The sequence below is a fragment of the Lethenteron reissneri genome, chromosome 30, assembly GCF_015708825.2.
Source record: "Lethenteron reissneri isolate LAM-NWPU_2019-01 chromosome 30, ASM1570882v1, whole genome shotgun sequence".
NCBI lineage: Eukaryota > Metazoa > Chordata > Hyperoartia > Petromyzontiformes > Petromyzontidae > Lethenteron > Lethenteron reissneri.
Window position 1 is genome coordinate 11,732,474 of NC_083808.1, and position 25,056 is coordinate 11,757,529.

The 25,056-nt window shown below is 45.0% G+C and overlaps 1 protein-coding gene across 1 annotated transcript in view; it reads right to left on the reverse strand.

Annotated features, from left to right (window-relative positions):
- The window catches only part of LOC133349529 (dynein axonemal heavy chain 3-like), a 622,240-nt gene that overhangs the window by 210,294 nt on the left and 386,890 nt on the right, over positions 1–25,056 (reverse strand). Inside the window, 3 exon segments of the mRNA XM_061563065.1 lie at positions 765–1,007; positions 12,434–12,567; positions 19,928–20,042. Coding sequence (XP_061419049.1) covers positions 765–1,007; positions 12,434–12,567; positions 19,928–20,042 — 492 coding nt within the window.

The window sequence follows — 25,056 nt, forward strand, 5'->3', positions numbered from 1 at the left end:
GATCGACCCAGGGAAGGCCCAGGACAAGTTAAGATATCACCCACCAGCCAGTGATGTTAGATGATGGCTGGGTAAAACATTCAGGTCGATAGGATCGTAGCATAGTGCACTCACCAACGCGACCCTGTCGTGGTACCAGGTGGTTGATATTAATAACACTGGCATCCTGCTGTGGTACAACGATTGGCACACCGGACTTGCAATCCAGAGGTCTCACCTGTTTCATCTCTCGTTTCAGCAGTTGAAACAATGGGTACGTTTATGAAATCCTCCCACCTCGATCCAGTATAAATGGACACGCCGCAGTTCATCGATCAGCAGGCGGTGTGCAGTGCGGTAAAGTGTGGGTATTCCCACCTCTTCCAAGAGGTCTGGCCAGAGTGTAAGTTTAGACCAAATACTCTTTGGTTCTTTCGGTAAAGTCACGTAGGTAGAAAACATATTAGAACACGACGTTTCGATCGCAACACAAGCAAACGTCTTCAGGTGAAAAAAAAGACGATCTCTTGTGTTGAGATCGAAACGTCGTGATCTATTATAATTTGTTCTACTCACGTGACTTTACCGAAAGAACCAAAGAGTATGGATCCCTGCAGTGACGAAAGCTTCAAATCAAGATTTAGACCAAATGTCCGCCGAGAAGTGATTTCTCAAGCTCCCTCTTAGTGGAGGCCCTTCCGCCAGCAGAGGTGTGAGAGCATGCAAGCGAAGAAGGGGCTGCCACTCATCGCGGAGCCACCGGCGCACCGCAGCCGGCGTCGCACCTCTCCTTGGAGGGCCGGTCCAGGACTCCGCCGACGGCCCACACCATGGCGAAGAGGAAGTGGGCGGTGAGGAGGGCGGTGCGGTGCTCGGCGAGACGGGCTGCCGCCGCCGCCGCCGCAGTTCCCCTCCGCCCCACCGGCATCCGGCGTTCCTTCATCGCACCTCCCTGCTCCTCCACTTCATCCTCTTCTTCTTCCTCCTCCTCCTCCTCCTCGCCTGTCCTGGACTCCCCATCCTGGAGCCTGTGTGACCGCCGATACAGGTGTCCGAGCACATCAAAGCGGGACAACGTCCATGCGACTGCCTCTGTATATGCAATTTGTACTTAAATGCTGCCTATTTTATTTATTTAATTTTAGTGGTTTGCTTACCTTTCCTATACTTTGTGCTCCTATCGTGTTTTTGTCACTTTCTGACCCACCCCAACTGGACATTTGTGAAAGAGAGCTTCACAGCTCATCGGATTTCTCCAGGATAAATAAAGATTCTCATTCTCTGTGGTGATTATCTGTAAGTCAAAGGATTCACACCCTCAAAATGGTGTGCTGCGATGCTCGTTGCATCTCGAGGGACTAGGTAGTGTGATGAGAAATTGTTTTGTTGTTATCACAATTGGAACAGCACTGGTTCAATGGCCCAATATGCCACGTGGCCCGCACACATTTAGCAGTATTACAGGTAGGAACAGCAGGTTCCACACTGCCCACCAGGGATTATTTGTCTGTCTGTCGTGCATATTTGTCTGTCGTGCACGAATGCGCTGTCCAACCAAGTTCCTACCTGCCCACTCCGACGGAACGTGTTGAATATAAATCAGAGACGAGTTTATGCATTTCTAAAATTGAGAAAAGTTGTATGAACATGTAAAAATAACCAAGGATAGAAGGGAGAAGGCAGTGGTAGGGAGGGGAGGGGCTGGGGGAATTCCAAAATGGAGCAACACAAGGAAAAAAGCAAAGCGTCTTGTGGCCTGGAGTGTGATGGTTGAACGGGTGAGATGAGACCGTCTGGTCACATGGCTGGAGAAATCAACGAGTGACGTTCACGGCAACAGGAACCATGGAAGTTTCAAGTTCACTTTGTTTAACCAGATGAGAACTCATGAAAACACCATAATAGTTTCATCTGAAAGAGTGACCTGGGGCATTTGTATACCAGTAGGGGGTGATGGTTGCCATACACTCCGCTGCTCTGATGCGGTGATCTGGCTTGACCACCTGGAAGTGACATTGTAGTTGTTGCTCTGTATCCACATCAGACGTACGAAATAATAATAATTGCTATGTATAGTCCCAATTGGTAATATTCAGAAAATGTTCGAACTTGACAAATTTGGACCCTGACGCCAGCATACAATGGCCTAGGTTTGCAAAATGCATCACGGGATCTTTAACGTCCACTGTCAATGAAGCAAAATGGCGCGTAGTTTCATCATGGTTATGACACCCGCAGTGATAATTAGGGCAGCCGCAGGATTTGAACCATGAACATCTGCAACAAACGGTGAATGTGCTACCCAGTAGCAATAGAGCAGTGATAAGGAGGCGACTGACTGCCGGCGAGTGTTGGCGAGATGTGAACTCCCTCGCCTCGTATGCTGGAGGTCGTGGGTTCGATCCCGACCATGATGCCTGTATATTTGGAGTTTGAGTGTTCTTCCAGCGGTCACGTGGATTTTTTCACCGGCTCCTCCAGTTTTTCCCTCCACAATTGGAATCAACATGCGTTTAGAGTATTTGGCTGCTATAAATTGTAGCCAGGTCACTTCTGAAAAGTGCTACATAGCTCAGTGAGCCCTACTTGGTAAAAAAAATAAAAAACAGAGCGATTGACCAGAGTGATTCGGTGAGTGCTGGATCAATAACTTAATATCCACCACTGGCTCAGGACTGCCGAATATAGATGAGCATCACTCAACGCTTGAGAGAGCATGGAGTCACGTTGGGATTTATGTTTTGTTTCTTCCTATGGTGTGATGCATATTCACATGTTTAGTCGGTGTGACTGCTCAAATAAGCATTCCATACAAAGGGGACTCGACGAAACTTGCAACCACTGGAGACGTCCTCAAACAGTGGTACCAACGTCAATGACCCCACATACAAAATAGGCTGCGTTGACACATCTCCAAAAACATGCCACCTGTTCTAATAATAGCCCTGCGTTGGAGAGAGAAATCTCACCAGATTTAGTGAATGAGCAGTGATATATGTTCTAAGCTCATGGTCTGGAGATGAGTCATCACCAGCCAAGTTTGGATAAAACCAGAGGAGGACAAAAGCCAAAACATATACAAAATAAGCAAGGGCTATTGGAGTTCATCATGTGTGCCTGGTAGAAGTCAATAATGCTAATTCTTTAAAAACTTCAAATGGTCTGCACACTTTACAGCAATGTAACCAACAACTTCCCCAAACTACATACTCCTGCCTCATTGTTACAATGAGGCAGGAGTATGGGGTGAGGGCATCGGTGCAAGGAGAGAGAATGTGCAGTTGCTATATCCCCATAGATGTAATGGGTGCGCAGCAAGTAATTACTAATAACATCCACATCAAAGTATCTCACTTATCAGACAAGCAATGGGGTTGTGCTCATCTCCATTAGTAGATCCTGAGCCAGTGGTAAAAAATGTTACAGTCCCGTAGCAGGGGCCAGTATAGCCATAAGCATCACCACAGTTGAAACTCCATGAAGTGGCACTAATTATTTTGTCTATTTGAACTCTCAACTTTCTTAGTCCTCTCTAGATCAATACGAATATCAATATAACCATCGACCCAAACCTACGCGAACATAACGAGTGACGAGTTGGTAGTCCACTGAGGAGATACGAGCAGGTAAAAACAGCTGGTGCGTAGATTCCACATGGATTCAAATATCACGGGAGATTGGCGGTGGATTGGTGAGGTCTTCGTCCAGCAGTCGATTGACTTTGCCCGCGAACATTCATTGCAGCTGCCCAATGGTTCAGTGCCCCTCAACTGAATCTCCCTTTGTCCCCCCCTGCCTGTCTATGCCAAACCGACAAAACGTGACCGTTATCGGCATCGCTCACCCCCGGGGCTCGACCATCGCTGTGGCCAGCCTGACGTGGAACCCGGACAGGCCTAAGATTATTTAAAATACCGAAAGAGCGTGTTTTTTTGTTTTGTTTCTTTGATGAAGGTGAATCAGTTTTCATGAATTAATCTCTGACAAGCGTCTTTGCAGGGATTGCCACAAACTGAATTCAACACTCGGGCATTGCTGTGAGGAAAGGGGTTTAGAGTAGCAGTCGGTGGGTTGATGGTGGTCAATCGCAGAGATGAGGGAAGAATGGATGGACAAATAAACAGGTTAACAAATCTTATTTCGGTAAAGTCACGTGGAAGGGAAGTAATAAAATAATAAAAATAAAACATAATAAAATAATTCTCACGACGTTTCGGCCACAACGCAAGCAGCCGTCCTCAGGTGAAAACCAGGTCTGTCGAGGCGACAGCGTCTGAATGAAACAGCACACGAGCTTGGAGCATATATATAAGCTGCGTTGGAAGGGGGGGAAAGAGCGCCTTGACAAAATAATTTGCATATCAAGAGGAATTTAGCATATTTATGGGAAATGCATGAATGTGATTAGTACTACATATGCCCGTGCATTATGCAGGACTAGCAGCATCAAAGGGAGGGGATATGGGAAATGAAGGTATGTGAATAGTACTAATTATGCCCGTGCATTATGCAGGATTAGCAGCATCAAAGGGAGGGGTAGCATTAATAAAGGGAAGGACTGTTAATAGTATGTAGCTGCAGTAACTAAAACCAACACGTAAACAACCAAAGTATAAACTACATAGTATCATCAGTATACTAACTATACTCTACAATAAGCTGAGTTACTAACAGTAAGTAATACATTACAATTCTACGTCATAAAAATTATATAATATGCTTCCATCTAAACATTATTCTCTTACATCACACGAGTCTACACCGTACTATATACTGCCATAGACAAACCCAACGTTAAATTATATACTGTATTGCTATAAACCACCTTATACATTGTAATAAAACACTATGTATTATTCTACCTACACTAATGTATATCACACTGCTATATATTCACTATACAATTACGATACTATATATTACTTTGTACATTGTATTAAGCTTATAAATGTTATACTATTTGTTATTATACACTGTACCATTGACCGTCGTGTGAAAGATACTAAGAGGAAGCAACAAAATATGTCAATGGGAGAGTAGCGAAGCAAAGAATCCATTCCCTGCAGAGAATACAATGCTAGTGAGTGGAACGCGGTCTGAAAGTCACCGTAAACGTGAACACAATCAGTTAAGATCCGAAATGGTTTATTACGTTCTTCCAATGATTGCCAAGCCAGAATCCATCTTCTCGGTTGAAACTGTTTCTGTGTTTGTATATGTGGATCGCCTCATGAACGAATTTCTCATGGTAGCCAGATGGCTTGCAGAGAACATCTGTCTTGGAGAAGTCAATATCATGTGAGCCCACTGAATTGTAACAGTGATCTGCCACGACTGAGGTGTTTGTCCTACCGTGTTTCAAGTCTGCTTTATGTTCATGGATGCGGTCCGAGACATGTCGTTTGGTTTCTCCAATGTAACTGCTACCACAGAGGAAACTTAGTTTGTAGACGCCAGGGTACTGTATGTCTGGAACCACATCTTTTACAGACGGGACCAGATCACGGATTTTATGTACTGTGTTGAATCGGACCTGGATCTTGTGTTTAATCAGGATTTTGGAGATCTTTTTGTGACCCCAGCAATGTAGGGTAAGGTGATGGTCTTGAAAGGCTCCTCAACAGGATCCTTCTTGATGGTTAGACTAAAATCTGCCTGTGACATTTCCCCATTGAAATTCCCACCATAACAAAACGTTATCACCACACAACTCATGAGCAGAAGGGCAGGATGGCTGCCTGCAACTCAGCATGCCTTGAACTGGCACTGGCATTCTTTTTTTAGCTAACCAGCCATATACAATTCAACGTGGATTTTCATTTTTCCATCAAGAACCATTCTGAATATTTTACATAAAAAAAATACCTTTACATGCTGTTAGCCATTTATATTGGGGGTTTGTTATCACGGGGAGGGGGGCAGTTATTTGGGTCACGTACGACAAACATAGTGAAATATCCAACGGATGGATCTCGCATTTTCCGTTCAGCTGCCAGACGAGTGCAGTGATGTACAACTCATGGAGGAATAACATGTGTGGAGAGTTTGTCATTCTGTCACCGGCGTATCGATTGCCGCCCTTCTGCCAGTGCCGCTATACCAGCGCGTCTTCCCAGTAGGTGCATCGTTTTAAAATTCGTAATTAGAAAGCTGTGTTTGGGCCAGCTCTCTTGCTCGGGGGATTAATGCCCATGTCGGGGTTATTGGTCTTGTAATACCAGTGATATCCGCGGTTCAACCCGAAGGAGGGTGTGGGCAAAATATATATACGGACATTGCCTCGCCATATGGAAATGCTCTCTCATTCTCGATGTTTTATCGGCCTCAGTGCAGTAATTCATCCTTGCGCACGCTGCTGCAAAATTAGTATGTTTACATAATTCTGGTCAAGTGGGCTGGAGAGAGTGTACAATAAAGCAACAGGCAAACAAGAGAAGTAGCCAATTCTGTTCAAGCCACGTGGACATTTGACTCAAATGAGCTGATACAAATCTTAGAACAGGGCAGCCAGTAGTTCAGGGAAGGTCTGTCACAACTTAGATAATTCTTAGTAGGCTGTGTTATACTGTGGCTACGTGAGTCATGGCCATTCACAATTGACCCTAATTTACGTAAACTTCTGTTTTTTTTGCTTATTACGAAATCGCACAGAATGCGCCCAATCTCACCGGATCTCGGAATCCAAACAGCCTGTGTCGTGCATGGATGGGTGCCCAGTGTTCACAGGTTGTCCTAGGGCAGTGTCCTTTACTAATTTTAAGAGGAGGGGGGGCACTTTCACCGACAAGACATCAGTGTGAGGACCGCCCAGAGGTCGCAACCGGGTACCCGTTTGCGACCCTGGTGCGGCCAGGTACGGGTAGGCCGTGAGTCACTGGTGAGTCACCGTTTGTCACTCATTTCCCAACGTCTTGTCTCTTCTCACAATTCAAGTTCCTAGAATCAACCCATCCGCGCCTGCAACATGGCTTCATCCCAGAGGTCGCAATCAGGTACCCGTACCCTACCCGATACCCGGCCGGGTACGGGTAGCCGGGTATCGGGTAGGATACGGGTACGGGTACCCGATTGCGACCCTGGTGCGGCCGGGTACGGGTACGGGTAAGGAGTCAAAACCCGTTTGCGATCTCTGGGACCGCCACAAATTTGAACTCACTGGGTTTGACGGCATGATGGCATGATGGGCTGCGTCAAGCGCCGCACTAAAGACCACAAGAGGCTGCCAGTAGCCCGCAGGCCCTGCAATGACGAACACCTCTCTAGGGGCTTGTGAGGCTACGTTCTGGGCAGTAGATGGCAGTGCAACTAAGGGGGCGTCCATAAATGACGTCACGCACCTGGGGGGGGGGGGGGTGGCCAGACATTTGTGACGATGTGTGACGAGGGGGGGGGGGGTGAAATATGTGACGTCACATCAAAATGCGCAACTTTAAATAAATATAAACACGTTCTACTTAATTAAATAGACTTTTTAATAAATGTTTTCTCCTACAACATCAGAGTGCAGCGCCACATTAAATACGCACTACAATGACAATAGTTTAAAGCGATTTGAAGCATGTTTTTTTTTGGGGGGGGGCGTCATATTTGAGGGAGGGGGGTCTGACTTTTTGTGACGTTGTGTGACGAAGGGGGGGGGGGTGTCAAAAATCGTCCAAAATCGCATGACGTCATTTATGGACGGCCTCTAAGTACATTGTTGTGCTGTTCGTATAAATTGTACAGTACTCCCACATCTACGCCCCCTACCCCCCACCTTCACAAACCCACCGTGAACAACATGGGTGAAGTATGAACAAATATCCCTCATTACCAGCACGGGTGTGGGGAGGCCCTCATTCTGCAGTGGATTGATGATAACCAATCACGTTGAAACATGCAAGCCTGTGATGGTATTTATAATTTTATTATAATTGCAGGTATTTACGAAAGGAATGCGTTCTTCAAAAAAAACACGAGTAAAATGAAAGTTCGTAAATAGAAATCGGATTAAGCTATTTAATGAAAAACAAATTCGGGATGTGTTTCGGACGGCCATTCCAACTCTTAATTCCTAGCCTAAAAATATACACCGACATCACTTTTCCCCAATACAAAAGTAATAATAAAGAACACGTCTTAAAACAAGCGCATGATAATGAATTCAAAACGAAAATAATTCACCTTTCCAGGGAACTCGCCAAAAGATCTGCACATTGGGATGTAAGAAAGGCGATGTGCAGGTGTTACTGTTGGGATACCGTGACGCTGTCGCAGCGTCCCAGATGCTTCTTGTTTGATAATCTCACGGCGCGTGCCGTGTGAAACTTCGCCAACGCGGAAAATCGATTTTGTTAACCGAAAATTAGCGAATGTGTGTTGACGTGAAATTTCGTAAACCGAATGTTTCGTAGATCGAGGGATACCAGTCTAATAGCTGTCATCCATGGGCTCACATCGCGCACGTGACACGTGACTGCAGTGCGGGATCAAATGTTTTCAATCCCAAGGCTGATGACTCCCCCTCTTTGTAAAGGGCAATCTTGAAATGTTAAATTGTGCTTTCCAAACAGCTATTAATGCTCATAATTAGATTTGTAAGAGGTGCAGCCTGACATTTGCTCTTGCCATTTTGGCACTCCCAAGAAGCGTTGTAGTAAAGCACCCCAACAACACAGACAAAGTTCCCCCGTGTAGCCTTAACAGACTGTTGGGGTAAGTGTTGTTAGAGAGCAGCTCCTATGAAGGCCGGCACGACACACAAGCGGGATTGGCGAGCACCAAACCCGGCTACCTTTGTCTCCCCAGTAGCAATGTTTACACACCCACCAGTTACTCGTTTAAGGCTGAATCCATGTAGGGGAGGCCCAGGAAGGGTTCAAATAAACGCCACTAATCGGTGGTGAGCAGGAATTGAACTCGGGTTGGTGGGTCCGTGGTGCAGCACACTAATTGCTACACGACTGCTCCCCACCAAAAAAGACACACACACGTGTAGAGAGCTGCCAACGCTCAACCATTGCATTTTTATTTATTTCTACTGGAGGAGTCCGACGAGCTATGAAGCTCTTTTTGACAGATGTAAGACCCACGCATCTGGGCGAGACTCTCACGCCCACTCGATGTGTCGTTTAGACTGAGCAGCTATCTGTAACACGTTGTGATCGATTGACTGGCTGGATCAATCAAGTTTTTGGCCAATCACATTGCTGCCGCCAAGGCAGCTGCTATCAAGGCAACACGACCTCCAGGCACCGGGCCTGCCCCTTCCCTCCCCTGGACATGCGTGGGCGAACACGTGACTCAGTTTAGAGTAGCTCAGCTCAGGGCCAATGAGATCAGAGCGACGTGAGGTCAGAAGAACGTGGAGCTCCTAAATTTGAAGTTTACATCTCAATCCTTCCATTTGTAAAATACCACAAGCTCGCGTATTTCGCTTCCGTAACACATCTGGACTTGTTGAAGCTAAAATTGTAGAATACGACGTATGTATGTGTGTCTCTGTGTAGTCTTTGCTTGTGTGTCTGTCTGTGTGTCTGAGTTTTGTCTCTCTCTCAAATTTAGCAATCTTTGGAAGAACGTAATCAACAAGGTAGGGTGTTGACTGTTATGTTATCTGACTCTGTGCTGTATTGCATTACATTTCTAAGTTCACTAGGTTTGTTTTCTACCTGATGACGATTGCTTGTATTGCAATCGAAACGTCGTATTCTATTATTATTAATTTTCTTTCTACGTGACTTTACCAGAAGATCCTGCAGTCACGAAAGCAGCTTCAAAGCAAGTCTAAAATGGTAATTATAATATTTTATAGATTTATATAGTGCCTTTAAAACAATATAAAATTGTACATACGATCACCTTTTCTCCATCGCCCATTCTCTTCCCTCCCCTCGCCCCTCCACCCCTACATTTTCGTGATCGTCTAGTACCCCACTATCACTGTCACTCATTCGCTGTAGGTCTGCCCCTGGCAACTACATCGTTCCATTCTGTCATCGTTGTGTAAGCGATGTCAAGCGCCTCGAGTGAAGGCGCTCGAAAATTATAAATTAGATTGCTTACGTACAGTATTATAAAATTGCTTAATCATCTATTTTCAAACGTCTGATTCCTAAAAATTGACAGGTAGATCTGCGTGTATGGGGTACATCTCCAAGTGCATGGCCAACGCAAACTTAACCACGGATCTAATGGGCTGGAACCACACGTTGTCCTCACCACTGCATTTGTTAAACCGTAGAGTAGAAAAATTTACAATTTTGAAAATGTCACCTAATCTTCAGGGTCGAATACAGTGTAAACCTTTGCAATTTCCTACATTTCAACATTTAACTACGCACCCAATGGGATAGAAATCGCTGAATGGGGGGTCATCAAAAACAAAGATCCCCTGTGCATGTTAATAACCCACACAAAAAACATTACTTGCAGTCCTATCGAAACAAAACCGAAAGTGTGACATTGGCTTTCTCAGGCACCAATTCAAGGGGTGTATCCAACATATTCCCTCCGCGCTACAAAGAGAAATAAAGGGGTTTTGTTCCCTGCAGTGTGTCTCATTAGCATGCACACAGGGCTGCCCTGGTGAGCGTCAGAACTGTGAACTCTTGGTGTTTAAAGGTGCACACTTTCTGAAGCCGAAACCGAGGATTCCAAGTTCAATCATTTCACCTTCGCCCTGCCGAGATGCATTAAAATGACAGCATCAATAAAAAAAACCCCCCGCTGTCCTCGGAGAGGATATTAAGCCTGTCATTACGGCCCCCTTTCCATACACATGTGGAAATAACCCATTATTCTCTGTTCAAGATAAGCCATCGTGTTCCCGTGTTTGGCTACAATCTCCGCTGAAGAAACAGCTCCTCGCGGGGGAACCGCCTGTATGCAGACCAATGGCGTTGCGATGGATACAATGTTTATTCAACGAATTGAAAAAAAAATATGCGTACACCGTTTAATCAATCATATGATATCTCAATTGTGCTAATGTGGTCTTGCCACGGGGTGAAGACACATCCTCATTTCAACTGCTTTACTCAGCTGAACTTTGCTTAATGTCGGGAAATGGTCCTGGAAGATGCCAGCAAAGAACAAGTGATCCATTGAACTGAAGTGATCACGCACCCTGAACCAGATCCACACCGCCCATGCAAGATGCAGCAATCGGCAACTCAAGTGGGCCCGGTGGCTTGTGGGAAAACCGGGCCAGAGCGTAGTGGACCACATTGTGAACGTCGTGATCCTCGGTGATATTCAGCAGAGGTCCGTTCAGCTTCCCCCACCCCTCCACCTAGGCTGTGCTTTGGCCACCAGACCTGGACGTGGACTCATGAGTTGCTTTACAAGAACAAGTCCCTTCTGTAAGCTCCCCGTAATCAAAACTACACGGTGCTTCTTCATCCTCTGCAAATGATGACAGTCCGCACTCCAGTCAACAGGTATGCATTGCAACCCTCAAGGGAGTAAAAACCACGTTTTTACCACGTTTTTACTCGCCTTTGCTGTCCTTGAGAGCTCGTCGACTGCTTCACATTTGAATCTAAGTTCTCCCAAGTTGCTGGCTTAGTGCTAACGGCGACTGATTGTTGGACTTTAGTTCACCAGGTGAGCACCCACTTGGGGTGTGTCTAGGTCAACAAGGTACACATTCATCAGCCACCCAATCACCTCGACTGAGGCATCGATTAACGTGTTAATTAATTCGCCTATTAAACATCAAGGCACGTTCACGGTAAATAAATTCTCACGTGTATACCAAGAGTGGTTGCATAAAAAAACACGTTTAATTCAATAACAAGTATACTTTACAATGCAACAGAAATAGTTTGTATATATATATATTTTTAAACATCTAAATGCCACCACATCTAAGACACTGCGCAAAGAGCAAGACGACACGTGCGTCATCGTATTGAAAACAAACGAGGTAATTTCTAGTGAGGTGCAGCGGCGAGTGGTACGAGTGCACAGGACAGAGAGATAAAAACGTCTAGAGCACATTACATAGGCCAGAATGACGACACAGGGTGCTGAGATGCAGACATTGGCTGTAGGCAAGAGGAGAGTCTTAAGCTTGGGCTCGAAGAGGGTTAAGGCTCCAGCAGTGAAGGCAATCAGGTGAAGGGAGTTCCAGTCGGAAGCAGTAGCTGCAGAGGTTGACTGGGAGTTTTGAACAAGGGTCTCGGTTGCTTGATTGCTGAAGCAGAGGGTACGGGGAAGGGGAGCAGGGCAAGACGAGAGGAGAGAAGGAAGACAAAGAATTAGACCACAGAGGATCGTGAAGGCAGTGAGGTGGTAACGCCGGGTGCGGTTCAAGGACACCCACCTCCTCGTGTGCCGTGCCGGCCTTCGTAGGGGATCGCTAAGAGCACTTGCCCCAACGGTCTGTTACAGGCTACACGGGGGATCTTTGTCTTTTGCACGCGAGTGCACATGTCGACTGTCACGATTAACGTGCAGTGTCTAAACTCACTTGAGGTCCTCCAGCAAGCACGAGTAGAGTGAGAGGAGGGAGGCCGTCACGTGCATGCAGGAGGTCTTCACCACGGCTCTGCACTGCTTCTCCCCGTACTCGAGGCACACAGGCAGCAGCCACTCGAACAGCAGCTGACAAAAACACACCGCAGCCAATTTCTTCTCCAGCAGACACCCAACCACTGCTTCTGACACCTCCCCCCCCAACTGGCTTATTGCCTTGCGCACAGAACAAAGGTGTAAATATGAAGCGTTTTAAAATCAGCGGGCTGCCTTACCATGAGCGGGCAAATGCTCTCGCAGCTTGTGAACACAAGACACCAGAATTCGTTTATATCCGACAGAGCGATATTTCACGAAGTAGTTTTTTTGTTGTTGTTAAACCCCCCCCCCACTCCCCATGCCATCGGCTAAATGAGAGCATTCATGGCAGCACCTCAATAAGAAACCTGACAGATTAATTGTTTTTTTGGGAAGCCTGCAGAGAGGTCGTTTTTAAATCCTTTATATTAAGTTCGCTTGCGTGCTTGCTTGCTTACGACCGTGCAAATCTTTCGGTCGTTTTTTAACCCACTTCCCGTGATCCAATCGAGCTGACATTTTCCACACAGACTCGTTGTTCGTGAAAAAAAATTCCCAAAATTTTACACTTTTTAGGCAAAAAAAAAATATTTTACATATATTCAAAAGACCTCATTCTTGGCTTTGGCTGAACGTCACAGTATAAGAGCCCAGAGCGTAACCCCTCCACAGGCCGTGGCGGAGTAGCGCAGTTGGTAGCGCCCTCGCTTCCCATGCCAAAGGTCGCGGGATCGATCCCCGCGTCCTCCACAGGCGAATATATTTTTAAATCCTTTATATTAAGTTCGCTGCCACGCATATAAAGGATTTATAGTAAAAAACTTTGTTTTTACAGGTTATACTTATTTCCCCTCTCTCGATAGGCGCCAGCCCTCCATATCTCGTGCAATGTCTTGTACCAGGTCTACACATTTGCAAGTGCATGGAACAATTGCATCATACACCATTATTTTCTCCGAGTGTATATATATATATATACACACGAATACAAAGTGTCCCCCATGCCCAAAATAAGTATTCCGCTAGTTCTCATTCTCCTTCCTTGCCCAGTGAACATTTCTTATTCCTACGCTGGAGGGAGGTCAGTATATCGACAGAACATCGACTTTTTCACGCGGGAATGGATGATGTGCTGAGTCAGCCCTTGACCAGGTTTGAACCACTTTGCACCAATGTCGTGTGGCCATATAAGTGGTTTTGAAGGATGCTAAAAGCACAAACACGGTACTTTGTTTGAGTGTACGGTGATGTTCCCATTTCCCAGTGCACCGACGGTTGTATGAAATGAACCGCGCTTGGATATTTTTACAACAACAAAGTGGTCTCTTAGACTCGACTCCTGCTCACTTAAGACTATCATCACTTTTTACAACATTTCTCAAAAAGTCGTACCCTCCACTACACTCATGCTTACACACACACACGTGTGTGTAAGCATGAGTGTTTAAGTACCCTGTGTAAATCAACTGCTGGATGATGGCCTTCTGAACACCGTGTCAGTGTTGGCAATGTGGATCTTTTGACCATAATTCACCACGCTTGGTCAGTTTGGGTTGGGGAAGGGTTTGGTGGGGGTGCAGAATGATGGCGGATATCACTCAGCAACGTTAGCCATGGCTGGGAATCAAACTCAGGTCTGCTGGCTACTGACTAGTGCACCACTGGTCCCACTACCCATGTATATACACACACACAGAATGGGCACGGGTGTCGTAGCTCATACACTGGGCTACAATTCTGGGATCTGACGAAATTTAGGAACGTTCAAGGTGTTTGGTAACCGGCAACCACATTTTTATTTATATTTCCAGGACAGCCACGTTGGGGGGGGGGGGGGGTTCCTGCGTTTTTTTTACATTTTGAGACATTTTCAGCCAATTAATGATGAGCGTGTGTATAAAAGTGGGAGTGAAACCGGAGAACCCGAACAAAAAACGCACGTGCACGAGGGCGGCAACACTCGATCCCCGTACAGATGGAAATGGATGGAGATTGGTCCACTCGCTGTGTCGCCAACTCCTGGCGAGTCAGGGTATGGCCGCTCGACGCCCACGGGAAAGGGAGTTTTGGCAGCATTTGTGTGCGAATCGCCAACCCTCGCTGCCTCCGCAGTGGTGGACTACAAGCCACGTGCGTAGCCACCACCACCGTCCGGCTCTCCTGAATGTATTCTGCATTCTAACTGTGCAATATAATATTTGCCTCGTGTTTCTGGGCAATAAAATCCCAGAAGTTTTGTTTGCATAATATATATCGGACATATCACCAATGAGAAATGCATTTGAATACATTCCCAGATTTGCCGTATTATTATTTTAGCATTTCTTTGAAAAAAAATATATTACGTTGCATTTTTTAAGCTACAATTTACATTTTTCATAACGCGTGTAAATCTACTAATTGTGCAATTTGCTTACTTTTAAGGCTACTCGCAAGACTTTTTAACCATAGGTGGTTTGATATTATATCCTTCGGTCATCTTGGCTGCAAACCGATCTGGAATACACAATATTGCTAATTTTGCTTGAAAAGTCTGCTTGTTCCAGGTCACAAATGTTCACATTGCTTAATTACAGTGTTTATGTATTTGTTTACATGCATTACCAACGATAACCTTCAGCAATGCAATTTATTTTATTTGAACACTGCATTTTATTTTGCCAATTACATCCCAATTGTACAATCAGCAATTTGGTAGTTATCAGAGCATTTTTCATATCATCCAAAATGTTCACAAATGCACAAAACGCTCGCAAACTACATGTTATGTGGAGAACGATTGAGAAATATTACAATAGGCATTAAAATATATTCTTTACCGTGACCCACATTTTAAAATAAATTAAATGTATTTAAGCTGGATGCTGGATTCAATGCCACGTTTTGATTAAAGGCCTCTCCCGCAAAATATGAACAGCAATATGGACACACAATGGTCTCCTCCTAAGAGGTCTATCCTTCACATGCACCACACAGCATGCCTGCAATCTGGCTCACCACTATGGAACTGATGTTGGTGGACCGCAGATTTAACGTGCAGTGAAATTCCCAGCCTTGTTGTGCTGTGAGGTGGGCAGTAGGTTGCTGACACAGACAATGGGGGGGGGGGGGGGGTGTGCAATTTTGTGCCGATTTTGGCGAGTTTCCACTGCATAGGGTGGTGATGGCGACACGTGCCTGCAATCAAGCACTGCGGAGGTCAGGTTTGGTGGATCGCACACATGACCATAGTACCCCGGCACTCGCATAATGTCCGTGGTGCAGTCATTTTTAGTCTGTTGATGGTCGGCGATGCGGCAATCGAGTCATCTCGACGAGCTATACACGATGCACTATTCAAAGTTGTATTTTTCGATAATGGATTTTTATGATGATGTTTGGCGTTTCGACATCGCGGAGTAGCACTGATTTCAGATCGATTGGTACCCCAGTCGCGGAGTTAAACACACCCCTGGAAAAAATTGTGTCCCAGAAATACAATATTTAATTGCCTCGGCCATTTTTTATTATTTGGTACCGCCATTAGTATCAATTGTTGTGAAACTCTCTTCCCGTGGTGTGTATCACGGTGTCATACCCTGGCTCGCCAGGAGATGGCAGTACAGCGTTAACCATGCCGGCCTTCATAGGTGCTCGCTAACAGCACTTGCTCCAACAGTGTGTTCATGCTATATGGGGGATCTTTGCTTCTGTCATCTCCCAATTGAATCTTTCTGCAAAAATGAGTCGAAAACATCTAGATCCAGGATCCTGCTGAATAGTATTCACTTTTAGAGTCTCTTCTGAACATTATGATTCATTACCTATGAATTCACATGACGTCCTTCCACCGTTGTTAAAACAAGTGCCATTTTGTGGGAAGTCAACAACAGTTGTGCCATGGAGAGGACTGGTCTCTTCCATACGAATATGGAATTTACACCACTGGCAAGCCCCATGCTTGCTTGAGCTTGAAGGAACAGATATTTTGAATTTGTATTACAGAGGCTCGCCAGAGTTTATCAGGCGCTGCAGAAAATACCCGACAGCTCTAGAAATTGCACTGCTGACCCCAAGTAAACTCCCTCTACAAAAGTATGCAAAGCACTGGGATGGACGGCTGTGCTGTTGGACAGCGATTGCCCAACTGTGCGGAGGACTGAATCTCACTCCCCACCTATCCGTCGATTAAGCATGTCGGTGAACTGAGAGCAATTACTGACTTATATTGGTGATGTTTTTTTTATTCTTCCTTTACCCGAGTGGACCGAGACCGTCGGATGTGCTTACACGTTCTAATCAGATAAACTGTTGAGCCACACAGGACTCAGCCCGAAGTGCTCAGCAGCGCTGGCTCAGTTGCTGACAACACAGGAGAGCTACAATTAGTCTCCAGGACCATCAGGCAATCTTCCCCCCACCCCTCCCGTAGCTGTTACATTTCTACCTTGCTGCCTTATCAGCGGCAAAGCCGGGATTTTCTAATGCGTAAAGTAGGTCGTGATCATTATTTCACTCCACCTCATTTTATTTTTGTTGCCTTCACTTATCCTTGACAAAAGCGATGCGGTCGAGGGATGTTGCGGTCTGTTCATGGCGGGGTCCTGGCAACAGTCGTGAGGTTTTAAAGCATCAGCACGAATATATGAGAGGGGCCGTGAAATGTTTTCAAAAAACAATTAGCAAGTGTCCACGGGGTCACGTTTGTTTACGTTTCGTGGCAGCAACGCCCAGACTTCATCTACTTCTGGAAATGTAAAATAAACACAACAGTAACGCTCAGGATCTATATCGTAGTCTAATCTCGCATACTGGGGAGTGGCGCCACGGTGGTTGATGTTTGTACAGTTGGTTGAACTTCTTTCGCACCGTACGTAGCCAACCGTGCTAACCGGAGGTGCGCGGTAAAGACAACAAACTCAACACAAAAATCAGTTTTAAAGAAATGAGTTTTCTATCTAGATTATTAAGAGTGCATAACTCCAGTGGCTTCCTAATATCGGATGGAAGAGCGTTCCAGACGGCCGCAGAAGCGCATCATAAAGTGTGCAATGCAGCGACTGTCGTTATTTGGTGGTTAGCAGCCAAATGCTGCTGCGAGGATGACCGGAGTTCGCGTGATGGTTTACGCTCCTTGACGACATCAGCAAGGTGTTGTGGTTCATTTGTGGCAAGCACGCACTACGTGCTGCACTATGAACTCGGCAACCTGAGTTCAGTGCCCAACATGGGTGGCAAGTAAGATCTGCACTGACCAGCAGCACTGACCAATGTGGTGAAGTATGGCCAAACAACGCCTACAACCGACGTGGTGCGGGAAGGCCTTCATCCAGCAATGGATTGAGCAAAGGCTGAAATTGATGGCAATCTAATCTCTAACGACTCCTCATAAATGACAACAATGAATAAAATTTAAAATAGAAAAACAAAAGAAGAAAACATGTAGTAATAAATGAAGCGAAAACGACGTATTCCATATACAAACAACACATTATCTAAATAACGTGGAATGTCAATGAAACGGTAAAAAAAAGGATTGCGGTATGAAAAAAAAAACCTAATTATTTTCATTCCCAGTGCACGCTGCATTTGCTTGTAAAGCGTTTGAAAATAATTCGTAAATTACAGCCGATTTAAGCCGGGCATTCCTTGTTGCTGCTGCTGCTGCTGAAAGGAGCGGCTTTACAATTGGTCACGAGGGGTGGGCCTGAGCTGCGTGAGAGAGCATCAATCCACCGCCGTTGCTGCTGCAGAGCGTTAAGTGTTCGTAGTTTGCCGTTGCAAAGGATTCGCCAGGGCTGCGCAGTTGGCGGAGTTTGCAGGAAACTCCCCTCGTCAATTTAAGATGCCAATTAAAATCCCGGTCAGAGATGTACGCAGCACTACAGTATATGAATCTCGGGGATATGGCAAAATGAGCAACAGCCTGATGAGTCCGTTACAACTCGGTGGGAGGTCAACTGTCCTGAGAAGAGACGGATCAGTGCTATTCGAACATGTAATGTCCACCATTGGCTGAGTGAGAGTGGCTCAAGATTTCCAATTTAGATGAGAATCTCCCAATGCTTTGTAAATTGAGTGCTATTTAAAAGTCACACTGAGAGTGGTGTCTGGTCAAACTTGCACAGGGTGCTCGAGGCACTCAGTCCGTGGTGTATATTCCACGTTTTGATGCCAAGGGCCAAATCTATCATAACACCACCACTGTTAACTTCCCACACCTGGTTCATCATTTCATTAACTTGGAGGGACCATGTGACTGAATCAACCGTTCCCAGGGTTTCCATGCTCAAGCCCTCTGAATGTAATTTGGGCTCTAGGTTTAAGTGCCACCTGTTTGTGTTATTGACAGTAATGATGACATTATCAGTCCCTACAACAGTCAATGTCTTGTTAAATTGAGCCAGCGACTAACACGAGAGTCTACTTCATCACAAAAATAAAATAAACATAGAGGTCATTCAACTAAGAGGCCATCACGGCCAATTGTTTTCTGGTTGCGTTTGTTTAAAGCAGACAAACCGTGGATCGGTTTACATATTTGAGATTATCATCAGCAAGAGAATTGTCCCGCCAAACGAATGCGTTTGGCTTGCCCGGTGTTGTAGGCAAGATCCATCCACAAACACTCACTCCAGGGACCATTAATGATAGTGCAGTTTGTTTTTGCTGTTCAGCTAAGGTCGAACAGCTGAGGTTGAACATGTTGGCATCCACTATTGTCCACATTCTACAGGTAGTAAAAGACCTACACTGAGTCAGGTCTGTTGGTGGATTACTTGTGCGATGGTAAGGCCCCTAATTACAGATATGTTTTGGGTTAGATCATGTAATATATAAATGTGCCATTAAACCCGCCAACACCCAACACAGCCAATTAGTAAAGTTTGTCATGTAAACAGAACATGCCAATTCGTTATTAGTACAGCACACCGGTGTGTTGGAGAGCAAAGCCACAACATTTACAATCTGAGTACGACGTTCCACCAGTAATTACAACTAGCTTCATTCATCAGGCGACAGCCACATTTATGTTGGGTGGTGGCGGGTTTAACAACACATTTATATATTTACGCTATCTAACCCAAAACAAGAGGATATTGGTCGTGAAATCCTACGTGTTAATCAGGCCAGGCCCACTTGGGCTATATAGCTTTACCTACCAACAAATGATACCTCAACGAAGTGACTTATCGAGTGGAAATTGATAGCAGCCAAATGCTCTAAATACATGTTTCTAAATGTGGAGGGAAAAACTGGAGGACCCGGAGAATAATCCACGCGACCACGGGGACAGAGAGAGACATGCAAACTCCAGATATACAGGCGGCAGGCTTGGGATCCAACTCAGGCCCTCCTGTATACCAGGCGAGGTAGTTAACACCTCCCGTTCGGAGAGTGAGCCTTGGCGGTGTAAGTGACGACGACGTACTTTCACAGTGGCTCTGTGCTGCTGACTCAGCGCCGCTGGGAGCTCAGTTCTGAGCCACGACTGCACGAGCGGCTGCCAGCCCAGATCTGTCGGCTCCATGTAGATCATTCCACACCTGTGGCAGAGAGACGGACGGACAGGCGGCAAGAGGTAGTGAGACAGCAAAACGCATGGATAATCAGAGAAGTGTGACGCAGAGAGTGAGTGCAACGGATAACAATGAAGAGATTATGCAGATAGATGATGCATTTCATCCTAAACCACAACTCACAATGCATTCCATCCTAAACCAGATCCCCCAAAAGTAACACTGTTGACACCTGACCTCCCACAATCTGTCTTAAGGTATTCACCTGGGTCATAAACCTCTCGGTGCCCACTCATTACATGTTCAGTCACATGATCTCCAAATTTGCCAAATTCCAAAAATTACCCGCAAATTACTCAATTGTATTTATAGATCAATCATCGCCGCCTACCAGCCGACTAATGCCTGTTTGCAGGCCAGGTGCTAAGTGACCTTGTATCCACAGGGAGAGCTGCTCCTGAGAGTACTCAATTCAAATGCGTTGAGATGAGATGTGATGCTGTCAAGTGTTCTGAGATGCCCCGGAATATAGGGCACAAAAAAAACATTATTATTATTCATCATCTCCTTTATCATCCGTGCTCAACACATGCTTCAACCATCAGCATGTCCCTCTGTGAACTTTGAAATTGCTCCGGGACCAACGCGGCAACAAGTAGAATACGATGACTTGTGATGTTGGCAGGCAAGGCAGAGCATGTAGACAGATGTTTGATCGGTCAGAAATGAACGGGCGGTTAAAACAACAATGTTTAACATCCAAGTGGAAATTGCGAACTAGACTACATTAGACTGCTCAATTCAAATTTAAGTTAAATTATTGGTGAGGAGTCAATTCAGCCCTTCATCCCTCCAGGGTCTATAGAATGAGTACCACTTTGTGGGCGGTTGACTGCATTTGTCTTATGGAGAAAAGGGTCTCAGTCATAGGAATATGGAATTTCCATCACCAGCCTCGGACCACCAATGGCGATGAGCACTGCTGCAATGTGTGAGCGTGGAGGCAAACTTAGACTTTTGACTACGTCATTGATGAGATTCAGTGAAATCACAACTGTTTCTAAGTTGCTTTATAAAAATTTGCTGTGTGGAAAAGTTAATCTGCATCATTAACCAGGGGCCAAAACATAATTTTCTTCAAGCAATTAAACATAAAACAGTATTTATTGATATTTTATTACGTAATAGAGAGTGCGAGTGTGTTTTTTTCATTTTCGCAAATATCACCTGCATGATTTAATCCCCCAAATTAATTCCCATATTCTTAGAAGCTTCTCAATGCTGCTGCTCAAAGTGCCCCCCCCCAACCCACCTCATGTGATGAACTAAACTCGGTTTCATAATCAACGTTTTTGGGTTTAGATCGCGTTATTTATAAATGTGTCGTAACCCTCCACCACCCGACACAGCCAATCAGTAAAAAAGTGTCACGTTGATAAAAGACAAATAGTTAACTGCTTTAGCCCACCGGTGTGTTGAAGCGTGAAACCACAACATTTACAATTTGAGTACGACGTTTCGCTGGTAATTGCATCCAGCATCATCGGGCAATTCGCCAAAATTCTGGCCAGAATTCTGGAGAATTGCCCGATGATGCTGGCCAGAATTCTGGCGAAATGCCCGATGATGCTGGATGCAATTACCAGCGAAACGTCGTACTCAAATTGTAAATGTTGTGGTTTCACGCTTCAACACACCGGTGGGCTAAAGCAGTGAACTATTTGTCTTTTATCAACGTGACACTTTTTTACTGATTGGCCGTGTCGGGTGATGGAGGGTTACGACACATTTATAAATAACGCGATCTAAACCCAAAAATGTTGATTATGAATAATATTGGTCGCGAAAGCCTGCTACGTGTTAAACTGAACTCGGTTTAAATCCCTTCCGTGTGGTGGCCTCACAATCTCTGGAATAACCGAATGAAAACTTTGGGGATCAACACCTTACCATCCTTGTCCTACTCTAAATCAATGTTGGACCTCGGATTTCCTTTCAAGTCTGCGTACAATTCATCCTCTCTACTTTGCAGACTTTAAGCTATGTTTTTTTTCCCAATATTACCGACCTTGGTGCTGCTTTGTGTCCAATAATTGCTCGCGTGAGATGCGTTCTACCAGCCTCGTTGTATTCTTTGTACTGGTTGTACCATGCTGATACACGACCTTGCCAATCGGAACTTGACGATGTGCAGTCGGTTTGGTATTGGTTTGTTCGTGGGGTTTGTTTGCCGTAACCAGGTGTCTATTGTAGAACCAGGTTCCCCATCGAATTGGTTTTACCTGTGCCAAAATAAACCAACGGTAACTTTATGTCATGTCAGTTTGACACGTAGACTTTCGCGACCAATATTATTCAAATAAAAGGTTTTTTTTTTAGGTTAGATCGCGCAAGTATAAATGTGTCGTTAACCCACCACCAACCGACACAGCCAAATAGCAAGGTTTGTCACGTAAACAATGCCAATTAATAATTACCAGTTTAACACGTAGGCTTTCGCGACCAATATTATTCATAATCAACGTTTTTGGGTTGAGATCACGTTATTTATAAATGTGTCGTAACCCTCCACCACCCGACACGTTAATGATGACGTCACCCTGCTGCTGCTCTATATAAGACCGGGGACAGAGCAGAGCCTCACCATTCTGGCGAATTGCCCGATGATGCTGGATGCAATTACCAGCGAAACGTCGTACTACTCAAAAATTGTAAATGTTGTGGTTTCACGTTTCAACACACCGGTGGGCTAAAGCAGTGAACTATTTGTCTTTTGTCAACGTGACACTTTTTTTACTGATTGGCCGTGTCGGGTGGTGGAGGGTTACGACACATTTATAAATAACGCGATCTAACCCAAAAACGTTGATTATAATAATTACCAGCAAAACGTCGTACTCAAATTGCAAATGTTGTTGATTTACTCTCCAACAAATCGTTAGGCTGAAGTAGTAACTAATTGGCACATTTTGTTTACGTGGTGGTGGGTTAACGGCACATTCTAACTATATCTATATGCATGGCTGCAATGATCATAAGAGTAAAGTATATTCATACAAACTCCGTGACAGATAAATCATTGAGAGGCCATCCAATATTAGATTGACACGGGGCTTCACATCACCGTTTTGCGAGTATTGTTAATGAGGAGTATGTACAGCCAGGGTAGCCCACTGTAAGCTGTTCATGAAAGTCTGACACATGTTGTTTTTGGGAATACCGTGTGTTTATTGAGTCTGGTCGTTAATGTCCATGATGAGATTAGGGTGTATGCTTTATACGACGTCCAAGCTGTTACAGCTGTTAAAATAACAAACCTTGACTCCGATATAAGCACACCAACTGAGAAAATCGACACTCCATGACGCTACATATCTACAATGATAACATTTGCACTTAACCTCAATTAAATTCGGTTTTGTCATTTTATTCTATTGTTGCAAGCAATCATGGGCCCGAATGGAAAAAACAACAACAAACTTTGTCAACAACTAAACATTTATAAACATATTGAATTGTTTGTTCATCCACCTGTAGCCGCCAGCCTGCACCCACAATGCACTTGGGGTACCACCAACAGCAGCAGATAGGCAACGTGTGGCAAATCGGCACAGGCAATACTTAATTAAATAATGTATTTCGTTCAGCCTTAAGCAAAGTTAACACTGAACCCAAAACATACAGCGATACGTACTCGCAAAACCACGGATGTGTATGCCTCCATGCAACCACACACACAAAGATAACGATCCTCCCCCTGTCGCCTGCACAGGCTGTTGGGGCAAGTTCTGTTAGGTTGGCACGGCACACGAGGGCGTGTGTGACCAACACCACGCCCGGCCGCCTTTGTCTCCCTAGTGGTGATGCTTACACGTCACATCAGGTACTCATTTGAGGCTGAGTCGACCTCGCGGAGGCGCAGAATCGGTTCAGATATCGTCACTGGTGTTGGCCGTGAGCGGGAATCGAACCCGGGTCGCCAGGTTCGTAGCGCAGCACGCTAACCGCTACACACACACAGACTGGACTCCTCTCCCAAAAGGGTAACTGAATGCTCATGGAAAGACAAGGAATGAGTCATGAGCAGGTGATGTTTGAAACAACAGAAGGCATGACGAGGAAGAGTAAAACCTATCATTCGGTGATAGCACAATTTATGGGTGATTTGTAAAGATATCAATTTTACAATTAAATGGCAGCGGTTTGACTGCTGTCATAATGGCATGACAAGATCCGGATATTGTAATGGGTCCTTATTGGAACTGAATGAAAAGTTATACTAGCCATCGACGTAAGGAGGCTAGTGTTGGCATCATGTGGAAAGAATGTTATTCAGCTTGAAATAACATATAGATAATCTAACGATCACTTGTCCTTTTCTGGGTCATAGTAGCCAACGAAGCAAATAAACCTGCACTGGTTCCAACTTATTTGAGTCTTATCATCTTGGTATAGCCTGCAATATCAGTGACAATGGCATACAGTACGTGAACAGAGTGTGTCAGAACATCGTATGGTTCAGCGGTCTTGTGCATGACCCCAGAAGGCCTTAAGTATCCACAGCAAACAGTGTGCTTTGGTAATAAGTCTGAGAAATTAGCAGACAGCTATGGGAATAGAATCGTTAACCTTGTGAAAACTGGCTCGGTGGCAAGCGTGCTAATGACTAGGCTACCCAGCCGACTAATGCTGCTGCTTTTTTGTTGCATTATCATTAAAATGATGAGCAAAAAAAGGGAGGCGTTGGTTATCAGCACACAGCATTCGTTATGGCAGCTACTATGAACAAAATGTGTAAAGAAACCCGCAAAATTAGACAGTCGCTCTCAGCTAGGGCAAGGGAATTTGTCTGCTTAAGGGTATGAAAAATATCCTAACACTTTGTAAGAAAAGGTTATTATACGCCAGCGATTTGACCAAATATAGTTAGCTCTAATTGCCTCCTGATCTTGTGTATAAACCAAGTGGAAGGAAGCTACTGTCCTATACATATTCAAGTTATACTTTGAAAAAAAAACATTTCTCACAAAGGAGAGTGGTG